The 12,664-nt window shown below is 32.5% G+C and overlaps 2 protein-coding genes across 4 annotated transcripts; both read right to left on the reverse strand.

The window, feature by feature from the left end:
• Positions 1-1,043: 1,043 nt before the first annotated feature.
• Positions 1,044-4,315, reverse strand: LOC133303679 (uncharacterized). Of its 2 annotated transcripts, none has more exons than XM_061503632.1 (6): positions 4,146-4,315; positions 3,878-4,021; positions 3,051-3,125; positions 2,532-2,767; positions 2,191-2,238; positions 1,044-1,460 (listed from the first exon to the last, which is right to left on the reverse strand). In XM_061503632.1, the coding sequence occupies exons 1-6, from the start codon at positions 4,240-4,242 to the stop codon at positions 1,248-1,250; spliced, it is 813 nt and encodes a 270-aa protein (XP_061359616.1). In that variant the 5' UTR covers positions 4,243-4,315; the 3' UTR covers positions 1,044-1,247. The 2 variants fall into 2 exon arrangements, with proteins under 2 accessions (XP_061359616.1, XP_061359617.1); XM_061503633.1 differs by having other exon boundaries at positions 1,045-1,460; positions 2,532-2,764.
• Positions 4,316-6,844: 2,529 nt separating this feature from the next.
• On the reverse strand, positions 6,845-9,991 carry LOC133303678 (sirohydrochlorin ferrochelatase, chloroplastic). 2 transcript variants are annotated; one of them, XM_061503630.1, is made up of 6 exons: positions 9,853-9,991; positions 9,510-9,727; positions 9,276-9,337; positions 8,178-8,288; positions 7,975-8,067; positions 6,845-7,378 (listed from the first exon to the last, which is right to left on the reverse strand). In XM_061503630.1, the coding sequence occupies exons 1-6, from the start codon at positions 9,888-9,890 to the stop codon at positions 7,271-7,273; spliced, it is 630 nt and encodes a 209-aa protein (XP_061359614.1). In that variant the 5' UTR covers positions 9,891-9,991; the 3' UTR covers positions 6,845-7,270. The 2 variants fall into 2 exon arrangements, with proteins under 2 accessions (XP_061359614.1, XP_061359615.1); XM_061503631.1 differs by having other exon boundaries at positions 9,510-9,616; positions 9,853-9,973.
• Positions 9,992-12,664: the final 2,673 nt, after the last annotated feature.

The following is a 12,664-nucleotide window of genomic DNA, read 5'->3' on the forward strand; positions in this document are numbered from 1 at the left end:
ATTCTGAAATATAATTTTCAATTACAAATTAATTGTTTTAATGTTAAATCTTTTAAAAGTAACTATACTAAAATATAAACCAAATGGAACCTTGGTTATCCATGCCATCAGATGTTACATATCCGTATCGTATCACTGACACTTCAAAAATCTTGACGTGTCGTATCTAACATTTTTTGACACTCTGATATTTTTTGACACTCCAATATTTGTTGCAAAGATTAAAAAAAAGTTCAAAGATTACGTTGCGTTGCATTTTGAATTTCAACTATTAGATTCGTAGAATTACAATTATCATTTTATTGAGTTTAATATAAATATTTGGGATATCTTATGTTTCTTTATAAAATTGATGGGTATTATACATGTAGCTTTATTTTTTTAATAAATTATTAAATATTAAATATAATATACACTACATAAATTAAAAATATTATATAATATCAAAACGTGTCTTAACATGTCAAAATTTAATTTTTTTTAGAATTAACGTAAATATCATATCGTGTCGTATCGCGTGTCAATGCAACATAGGTATCAGATAAATGTATAAGCCTAAAAGCGTTATTCTTGATTAATTTACGTTGGAATTTTACACCCAAATTTATTGACTGTTCACTCAAAAGCATTTCGTCCTTCTATTCATATAGATATTGCAAGCGTATTGCTTCTTTAATGGCTTCATTTTCTGTTAAAAAAACTTGAAATGGTGTGACCTGGTTTTGTCACCAAGGCTTCTCAATATATATGAACAAAACGGAAAATTACAAAACAATTCTTGGTAAAACTATTTTTTATGAATAATAAGTAAATGGAGTTAGACGAGTCGTATTTTTTTAATTTTAATAGATGTTTAAGAGTATTGGAAATTAATTCCTTACCAAGATATGAATTACATTTTGGCTTTTGCATGAGAGACGCATTAAGTGAACATGAGGGGTATGACATTCTAGTATAAGCAGTTACTATAAGATAGGCTAATTTAATTAGAAGCATCAGCCCTAACTCTTCCCCTCCTTTTTTTCAATGAATAACATAATTCTATTAGAAAGCTCCCAAGGGGACAAAACCAAGAGGGGGCTCATCTGATTCAATGAATAACATAACCCTCTTAAATTAGAATGATTAACTTGTTCATCACAAAAGAAACCAAAAAAAAAAAAATCATGGCTTTTCAATGGGACATATTTGCCATCCTGAAGCTAAAATGACAGACACTTCAGTTCAACATAGAAGGACTGCTAATTTTAAATTAGCAGATTACCTTGTTCAATTGTTTTCACCAAGATGCTTCCAAGTCTATTTCTAGCAATAGAGAATGCTTCCCAAGATGGTAAATGAGGCAAAGTCCACCAATTACCAAGAATTCCAACCAAAGTGAACTTTTGATCTCTTACTTCAACAGCAGCCAGGCAAAGAAGCTTATAGTCCTGTACTTCAACTTTGCTGGCGTATAGTGACTGCAGATAAAAGGATCACCGGATGTGAAACGCAATAGTCAACCAGCAAAAGTGTTCCAAGCCGTTGAAATTAGTGAAATCCAGATCACATATAAGATCTAAAATGTCCTGAATTTTGGTGTTGGTATACACATTACAAATTCACAGTCAAAATATGATATTTGTTCTACCAACACTGAGGATCCAATTTTTCAATGCACACATTATTGCATCTGAATATCTGAAATTCCTTTTTGACACCACTTTATAAAATCCATAGTGGAAAAATTCTTTTCAAACAGAAATCATATAATAGTCAATAAATAAGTAAACAAGCATAGTAATTTGGCATATTATCAAACAATGTACCCAGTGCCACATTGGTAAATATTAGATTCCATAGGCGTAAGGAGATAAACAGACACATAATTGACTACACCTGGGTGACCTTGAGCAACAAAAGATAGAGAGTAACAACAGATTATAGTATCACTGAACATGCAAAGTTAGTTTGCTGGGACACTTATGTGGTGCTAAACTAAAGGTTCATCAATTTGCCTTCATAAGGAAGCAGATAAATAACAACTCTGGTATCTAAACAAATACATAATTAAGTGCTACAGGAACAGCAAGGGAACTTCATTCATTCCATCAGTTATCCATGTAATATATACGTGGAAAAACAGATATTTATTTAGATATCCATGCTAAAAACATAATCAAATATAAGATATGGTCACTATTCACGAACCTTAACCTTAAGAAATCGAGTTTCTTGATGCATAGATTGTTGGCACAACTGCAATATAAGAAATTGTAAACACGTTGTCAAGCAAAATAAAATCACATAAACACCATTCATTGTTCAAAAAAAAAAACATTTATTCAAAATAGAAGAGGCCTTAGTTAAAAATAGGGTCAGAAAAATGATTTTGTCACATAAAGAAAACTCAAGAGTAACCTAATGAAATATATTGAAAAAAACCAACAAGGTAAATCTTAAGGTTGTTGGAAAAAAGCCAACAAAGATATTCAGGTACATTATATGCTGGTAGTTTACACTTTTTTCAAATTATCAATGCGGTATCTGACCTGATCAACAAAAACATAGACAGAGAAAGGATTGGGCCTTGTGGTGAGGAGGAACAAGGTAAGTTTTATGAATAATATTGCAATTGGATCATCCAAGTTTGTCAACACTGTAAGAAAGAAAAAAATAGGAAGCCAAAATTTCCTAGCCAATTTCCACAAGTGGCGCACATTTTCTTCCTCCTCTGAATCGTCCTGTGAGTCATTACAAGGATCATCCACCAAAGCATCCCCAGCTACTTGTTGCAAATAAAAATGCTCAAGTTATTAAAAGAAAAACCGGGAAAAGGGTGGATAAATTTTTTGTTCTACCTTAAATTACAACACATGGACTCATCATATTGTATTCACACCCATTTTCTTCACAACTTCTTCATTTCTAATACCATATAAGTCCATGTGTTATAATTTAAGTGAATGTAGTACATATTACTTAGGACTAAAAAAATTTCCATAGGGAGGACAGTTAATTAGAAAATTGAAAAGCTAAAGTACATAATACCAATCAAATATGCAGCTCACCATCCATGGCATGAGCAATAATTGATGCAGATGTAATTGACACACCTAAGATGCTTCCACTGACCACGTAACTACCTGGAATAAATGTACCAAAAACCCCATGTAACATTAAAATTGATAATGCTCACAGATAATCAAAGGGTTGTGTTGTGTCAACTTTCAACATTAGCGTATTCCTTTTGCATATCACTTCAATTTCAGATAAAATAAACTTTTAGCTGTGTTGGGCATTTTTTTTTCTTTTTTTGGGAGATTTCTCCATCGATTCATCGATTAATCCATTAGGACTACAAGGGCAAAACAAGGCTTTCCCTATCAAATTTTTAACACAGCTGCATACCTAGGACTCGAACTCGAGACCACTGGTTTGCCGGGCATATCTAGCACCAAACCAAACTTGTAGCACATAATTCTTTTGCTTACTCGATTTAGAACATGATAAAAAGTATATTAATCTAATGATTTGATTACTTTATCATTTACATTTTTATATTTCTATATAATATATCCTACTGTACCAATTACCTATACCAATATTCAGTAGCTAGTGCATGGCATTGATAGAAAAAGTAAAATGGCACAAACATGTTAACGAGAATTAAATTAATAAAATTAAAAAGCAGTTATTCTATTTCAAATTGAATACACCAGTTTAAACCGATTGACCCAAACAGTGTATTTAAAAAACTTCAAAACTGGAAAATACAGAATCACCAAGTTTTGTTGTCTACATGAAGCAATTGAGTTGATGATTGGAGCAAGAGAAAAAAAAAACAAAAAAAAAATTAAAAAGAAAGAAAGAAAGAAACATAATTAGTTAAACTTACCAGAAAAGCGGAAATTACGGAGGTAGTTAGAGGTAAGACGAAGAGGCGATTGAAAAAGGAAGGCGCGTGGAGAGAGTGAAAGCTGGAGGAGGGTCTTCACTTTCAGTAGTGTTCTTACTGAATCGAATTTCAATTTGTTGTAATCTGAATCAAAAAATAATAATAATAATAATAATAATTAAAAAAAAAGATAAGGAAAAGAAAGCGATGAAAGGTAAAATTAAAAAGAAGAAGAAGAAGGAGAAGGAGGAAGAAGGGGTACACTTACAGGTAGTGGTAGTGAAGTGTTTGAAACGAGAGATTGAAGAATAATATTGGGATGAAGAGAAAGCAGTAAATCTAATTACATTCATAAACTTTCTCATCTTTTCTTTCTTCCCTTACTCTTCATTTCTCCTCCTCCTCTCCCCTCCCCTCATTTGTTTACCTCACTCTCTCTTTTTCTTTTTCTCTTTTTCTTGGTAAAGCTACCTCACTCTCTTTATATTCAAACAAACAAACATATAAAAATTCGGAAACATAACGGTAGGTCAGTTGGCAGCTGAGCTCTTAAGGGATTGTTTGGTGTAGGGATCAAATCCTGCCTCAAGTAATTTTTTGGAAAATTTTTGGAAGCTAGAGGATAAGCTAAAGTCTCGTCCTTTCTCCGGTTGCGAAGCTTAGTGCACCCACTGCCATTGTTACAATTAGGAGCTAGCCCAAACAGGCCGTATCCTGAGGGCATGGTGCCCGGAGAAGGTTGAATGGGGATATCTCCTGGCAATGTACCAAAAAAAAAATAAAATCCGAAAGATGTTTTTAAATTAAGAAAACTTAACTCAAAATGCTACTTAAATCACCCCCAGTACAGTTACATAAGTAGGTACAAATTAAGGTGAGTTCAGCTTAAATTATATATATATATATATATATATCAGAAAAATATTTCTATAGTTACTGAAGATAAGTTATCTGCATTTAATTCCAAAACGACGTCGTTTTGGGATTGAAATATTAAAAAATTATAATTATAAAAACTATAATAACTCTGAAATAAATTAAAATTACAAAAATACCATGATTTTCGTCACAAAACGACGTCGTATTGGGCTTACTGTAAATAACTTATATATATACAGTAACTGCAGAAAAAACGAGCATATATATATATATATATATATATATATATATATATGCTTTAATGTTTCTACAGTGAATATAGATAAGTTATCTACATTTACTTCCAAAATGACGTCGTTTTGTGTTGAAAAATTTAAAAATTGTAATGAAAAAGACTATTATAACCCTGAAATAAATTATAATTACAAAAATATCTTGATTTCCACCACAAAACGATGTCGTTTTGGGCTCACTGTAGATAAATTATCTACATTGATCGTAGAAAAAGCGAACTCATCTATACATATATATATATAGGGTTATATTTATCTCATTTTGCATGAAATAACTAAATTTCCTATACACACAAAAGAAGGGTGAGTCCCACTTCTTTTTTCTCTCTTCTTATCTATGAGTCTCACTTGCAATCTTATTTCTATAACATAAGATAACTATTTTCTTACAGCATAAAAAAAATTATTTCATATATATATATATGGGGCAGGTTATATTTACAAACTTTTTTGTTTACAAACTTTTACAAACTACACTATGTAAGACCGGTCCTACATTAATCATACAGTGTACGACAGGTCCTACATTAGTGTAATTGTAAAAAAAGTTTGTAAACGGATCTTGTCTCTCTCTCTCTCTCTCTCTCTCTCTATATATATATATATATATATATATATATATATATATATATATATATATATATAGGTAGGATCATTTGACACCAGTGTCAAATTTCAATTTTGACACCTCATCTGAGGGCCGTTAGATCAAAAAAGATCAACGACTCTGATTTGCAAGCATGTGCAGTCGTTGATTTTTTTTTTATCTAACGGCTATCATATGAGGTGTCAAAATTAAAATTTGACACCGGTGTCAAAGGATCCTACCTCTATATATATATATATATATATATATATATATATATATATAGAGGTAGGATCCTTTGACACCTCATCTGAGAGCCGTTAGATCAAAAAAGATCAATGGTGTTACATGGTTACAAATCAGAGTCGTTGATCTTTTTTGATCTAACGGCTCTCAAATGAGGTGTCAAACTTCAAATTTGACACCAGTGTCAAAGGATCCTACCTCAAATATATATATATATATATATATATATATATATATATATATATATATATATATATATATATATATATATGGGTGCAAATTTTTCGCAGCCACTGCACAGTTTTATTGGGTGCAGCAGACACAAGCAAGTGGATCCCATTTACTTTTTAAAAAAAGTAAAAACACACTAGGATCCAAATTTTATCCTAATGTTGCTACAGAAGTTTTTTTTTTTTTTTTTTTCAGGAGAGCTATAAAATCGTTTATATATATATATATATTGTACAAGATTCTTTGATATCGACAGTTAATTTTCTCCAAATTAACGGTTCTAATTTATTAAAAATTAATTAATAAATATAACCCAATAAATTATTACTATTAGATCCATAAAAATTAACGATTAAAATTTGATGTCAAACTTTTTTCATTTGACACCAATATTAAAAGATCTTACCTATATATATATATATATATATATATATATATATATTCTCAATTTTGATCATTATATTTAAATTAGGATTATTAAAGTTGATATAAATGAAAAAAAAATATGTATTATTATAATAAACAATATTAGATCCTTAATTTTTTATTTTTTTTAAATTCACTCCAATTAAACCCCAACTAGGGACAATGGGATAAAAACAAACCTTATACCTGTATAATTAGAAAGAGATTGTTTCATGTTTTTGGGTCACAAAAGACCAGCCTTTTCATAAATGTTAAAATACATTAGAAGAGGAAACATAAAAGAAACTCCTTAAAGAATCCACGGAAGACCAAACAAGAGTACTAAGTTCAAGTGCATCAGCATATATATTACATATAATGTTACAACTTGACGTATATAAACCATAATTATAATGTCAGTGCCATTGCAAATTATTTTATGAAACAAATTCAACTAAACTACATTTAGGAAGCATGGCATAGTAGTTAAGAAAGCAATAGTTCACAGTTGAGAAAAACAAGCTTGATCACTTATTGAACAATCAATTTCAAGTGTCAGAGACAATTCTGGTTATGAAACCATATTGAATCCAGCTTTGGCTCCTGAAACAGGAAACATTGATCTACAAGGATCCATCTACAAATTGAAGACACAGCTTCAGAACAGTTGCAACTCAATTTACAGATTCCTTTGACTTTCAGCCTCATCTACATTGAAGGAAGAGCACCCAAAATAATTTAGTTATCAACTCATCATACATTATAGAGCCTGCATTTTCCAGTGCCAGCACAAACTGAACACTCATCTGCTTCTCCAGCTACATGCTTTAAGCAATGATTAATCCTATCATTCACAACATCCTGCAACACAAGAGTGTTCAAGTTCAAGATGAACAGATATAATGCAAAATAGATCCATTATAGTGTTTTACTATTTCCACTTTCACATACATTTCCAATTGGTTCATAAAATGTTATTTGAAATAAAGAGAACATTTTGACACATGACATTTTAGAAATAATAGGTCCAATCAAAGTTGTTAGACCATGAAAAAAAATACAATCAAACTGGAAATTTGGAAACAGAAACAACTTTCAGGGAATGCTTTAACAAATTCAACTCAGGATAGTTTATATAAAATATAGCATATGTAAGATATAAAGAACCAACTCAACCCAGAAACTCAAACTATTAGATGAATATTAATGGTTTTATATTATATTTCTCTGACATGCCCCCTCACACGAGAGTCTATTGGACTTGAAGGATAGACAATGCATAGGTCCACCTACCTATACTAAGAAACTCCAGAATATTTAATTATTTATTAATAGAATGAGAGCGATAAGGATCGAATTTATGACCATTTGGTCACAAAAGAACTAATTCAACATATTAGGTGAAGGCTATATTAATGGTTTTATATGATTTTTATCTAAAATAAGAGAATTCATACCACAAGTAGTTCATGATTTCCAAGGGGTGCAGTTACAATGTATGACACACTAGGGTGCTCCTTCGCTGCCTCTGCACTTAAGGAAGGAATATCCTGCATAATATAGTTGAGTTCAAAAATTTTGCCACTTTCTATCTTCATCAAGTCGAAGAAATCATATGACAATTTATACAAGGGTATGACAGAGTTCTAAGCAGGCCTACCTGACTCCAATGTTTTCCAGGAGCAAGGAAAAAGGGACTGACAATAATGTGGTTCGCACCTTGTTGAACGCAAGATTGGAAAGCGTCCCCTATTGATGGTTCTGCTAACTCCTGAAAATTGTATAAATATTATTAAAGCACCAAGAAATTGCTCTATAGCTACAATTGTGTCAAAAAATGCAAAAGCAAATATGTGGCTAAATGCATAAAGAAAATTCTCTTACAGCTATTTGTTAATTTCTAGCTACCAGACATAGAATGAAAGGAAAGGAAGAAGCTAACTAAATTTCCTCATGAACGCAAATCATGTTTTATTGTGCATGCTAAACAACCCAAGGAAAATGCTAAGAATTGGGGACGTTTGGTACTGGAGAAATTTTTTTGTATCCGGGAATCACGATTACTTGGAATATAGTGGGAACAAAATTTTTTCAAGAATGTTACGAAAAAGGTATTTGGTTGGCGAAAATATTATTGGAAATATTGGTTAATTTTTCTGAAAGGCTGTTTGGTTGATAACAAAATATTGCTGGGAATACGATGAAATTTTACAAAACTACCCTTGTAATACATAACTTTTAAAGACGATAAGCTAGGGCACCGAGGGTAATTTAGTCTGATAAATTTGTGAAACACAAACCAAGACGTGGGAACAAATAATTACCATGTTCTACATGGTAATCAGAATTCACAATTGGTAGTGTAATATGGAAGCCAGGGAAAAAACTATACCCAGAAAAATTTTATGTTTTTCTTCTACCAAATGTGGGGATAAAAATTTCCCACTTCCACTTTCCTGGTCATCCAAATTGTTACAGAGTACCAAACGACGTAATGCCAGACTAGGTCACATGACAAATGCTTGCAAGATTAGATGATCAAATAAAGACCAAGTAAGGTTTATCCTTAAATAGAAGCAAGAGATGCCCAATTGGCTATAGAGACTATAGCAAATACTGAAACTCAAGTATCTATCTACTATTATTCACATTTCATATTCTATCTTCATTTTGACTTTCTGTATTTTTTTTTATTTTTTTTTATAAAGACTTTCTGTATTTAACATGAACCAAAACTCGACAGATTACAGCAAATTACCATATGAGCAGGCTCCACAATCTCGTACCCAGTTTTATTTTTAAACATCTTCACAAATTCATCTGACATTCAAAACAAGACAACTTTTAGACATCAAATTAAAGTATTCCCAAGTACATAAACTTTTTTTTTTTTTCAAAAAAAAGAAAAGAAAAGAAAATTTTCATGTATCAAATTAATACAACAAAAGTGGGAATACACAAGAAACAAATTCAGAGACCGTAATCAGCTTACTAAGCATGAGATTGGACTCTTCTCGACGCGACCCATGATCCACAATTATCACTGCATCTCCGCGACCAACCCCACCAGAGTTTTCTCTGAAGCCACCGCTTTGAGTGCTGAGACACAAAAATATGCTTAAATTTCGAGGCTTTGAGGAACAACTGAGAAAATTCGAGGATTTCAAGGGTGCCCATCTCGAGTTTGTTCCGATTTGAATTGCAGAAAAACTATAAAAGCAACGAGAACAACACCAATGAAAAATAAATAAATAAAAAGAGGAAATTTTGAGGTGAAGCATAGAACGAGAAGGAACATGGGTACCTAAAAATTGAACGGGGGAATCAAAGAGTACCTTGGGAAGGCATGGGAACGAAGTGAGTGAGACTCCATGGTATCGTTGACCACAAGAAAGTCAACAACCCTTCGCTTTACAAGAGACAAAGGATAGTTCTGTTCCTACCACGAGCCCCATGCCTCCAATTGTTTATTCTTCCTCTTCTTAGATTTTTACCATTTTTTTTAATTTAAAATGATATAATAATTCAAATCTTCATAATTGAGTTTATAGGGGAAAAAAAATTAAATTATTATTGTTTTAATAAATAATTACAAATATTTAGGCATGACTCATCATACATTCACACCTAAGTTAAATGACTTATCTGGTATTGACACGTGGTACACAAAAATTAATATTTTAACCGAAAAGCTTGAAGGCCATAACTTTTAACTCGGTGTCCGAATCATACAATTTTTTTTATTCAATATAACTTTTCGAGATCTACGTAATGACATCTCATTTGGCATATTTTATCTCTTACGAACACAGTTCGAATGTGCAACAATAGTAGTATAAGAGTGTTTAAACCCATAAGCCTTCGAGTTTTTTTCCGAACTAAAATAAGTCATAGAATTCTTTTTTTAACGATCTAAAATAAAAGAAATTACACTCTAAATTTTGTTTTCACATTTTGTGAGGTTGTTTTTAAGAAATCAAAGTACTTCACTTTAGAGGAAATTATATGTTTCTATGTTGTGCAATCAATATGTCAAGTTAAACCTGGGATAAGAAATTGGATTGGATGCCGATAAAAAACCTGCAATTAGATGCTACAGCTGTAGTCACGAAGTTACAAAATGTTAGAAATTAAAAGAAATAGAACATGGAGAGAAACTTTTATATATTTTTAATGCAGTACATCAAAAGTTTTGCATTTTTTAATCCAACTTAAAGAACATAGAATTCATGTATAAAAAATAAAGAACATGGAACTCTCACTAATCTTTCTCACACATTATATTCTCACCAATTTTTTCTCACACTTTTATATTGTGGCACTTTCTTTTCTCACAATGGTATACACTTTTTTTTTCAAACACTTGGTAGTAAATATATATTTTACTATAACATTAAGTATCCTTATTTATAGATGGACTAACCCACTTTAGTGCCATCCATCTTTAATTTCATGCCACAATTTACAAGATAAGTTTTCAATTCACAGTGATAAGAATACAGCCCATATGATAGGGGTAAGGAGATTAGTAGGATGAATACTCTGTTTGATGTTGATTCCAAAAAAAACTCAAGGACTTTTGGATTTAAACGCTCTTATAGTATTATTGTTGCAAATTTGAATTGTATTTATGAGAGATAAAATATGTCATATAATATGTCATTGCGTAAATCTCGAAAAGTTATGGCCTTCCAAAATTTTACGATGTTGAGATAGATAGTCCCATATTGGTTGTATGTGCAACTAATGTGGTCTTTATAAGACTTTGGACACTCCCACCCTTTGAGCTAGCTTTTGGGGTGGTGTATCCCAAGGTTCTTTACATGGTATCAGAGCCTCACTGCCCCCCACTTTCTCTTGTGGCGTTTCTTAGCACAGGTAGGCTGGGCCTGTTGCATTGTCCAAAGAACCTTGGGATACACCACCCCAAAAGCTAGCTCAAAGGGTGGGAGTGCCCAAGGTTTTATAAAGACCACATTAGTTGCACATACAACCAATATGGGACTATCTATCTCAACACGCCCCCTCACACAAGAGCCCATTGGGCTTGAAGAGTGGACAATGCAACACGCCCAGCCCACCTGTGCTAAGAAACGCCATAAGAGAAAGTTGGGGGCGACGAGGCTCTGATACCATATAAAGAACCTTGGGATACACCACCCCAAAAGCTAGCTCAAAGGGTGGGAGTGCCCAAGGTCTTATAAAGACCACATTAGTTGCACATACAACCAATATGGGACTATCTATCTCAACACGCCCCCTCACACAAGAGCCCATTGGGCTTGAAGAGTGGACAATGCAACAGGCCCATGATAAAACTATTGACTTTTTCGTGCCACGTGTGAATACCATATGAGTCACGCCTAACTTAGGCATGAATGTCTCGTGAGTCACGCCTAACTTAGGTGTGAATGGTTATAATAGCCCATCTTAATTAATTAGTAAATCAAGTGTAATTAATTAATTAAACATGTTTTAGTGAGTGAAATTAAGTATAAGGCTTAATTAAATGAATCTGAGTCACTTTGGAGTTAAAAAGTGTACTCAGTGAAAATTAAGGGGTATAAATGGGTACTGGCAAAAGTACCCAAAATATAAAAATAAAAATAGTAATATTCCTAGAATAATATTCCAGACTTTTGGGTAAAGTTTGGTAATTATTGGAGTTGAATAGATAGACGAACCAATACCCGCTTAAAGCCACTTAACCTATGTTAAGTGACTAAAAGCCAAAATGACCCCCATTTCCCCCCAAGTCCCGTCGCCAGAAAACAAAGAGAAGGAGAAGAAGAAGGAGAAAGAAGAGGAAGGAAGGGAGGAAGAGAGAGAGAGATCAAACCTTGATGGTTTTGGGTGATTCAAAAGCCTAAATCACTCTAAATCTTCCCCTCTTTCATAATCCTAGCTTTGTTTTGAGTGGGGAGCATTGTGGAGAGAGATATTACCTCTCAAAAATTCGGCCCTTTGGTGAAAATTGGGGTTTTGAGAGTTTCAACCTCCATGGGAGCTTGAGGAACACTCCTTGCTTGGTTGTGTGACCATTGGTGGTAAGATTCTAACCCTTGAACCTCATGATTCCTTGAAAATTGCATGAGTTAGGGTTTATGAATAGTGTTTTAGGGATTTTGATGAATGTTGTTAAATTAG

The sequence above is a fragment of the Gastrolobium bilobum genome, unplaced genomic scaffold (genome assembly GCF_033153095.1).
Source record: "Gastrolobium bilobum isolate Gb01-03AN ecotype WA unplaced genomic scaffold, APGP_CSIRO_Gbil_v1 utg2743, whole genome shotgun sequence".
Lineage (NCBI taxonomy): Eukaryota > Viridiplantae > Streptophyta > Magnoliopsida > Fabales > Fabaceae > Gastrolobium > Gastrolobium bilobum.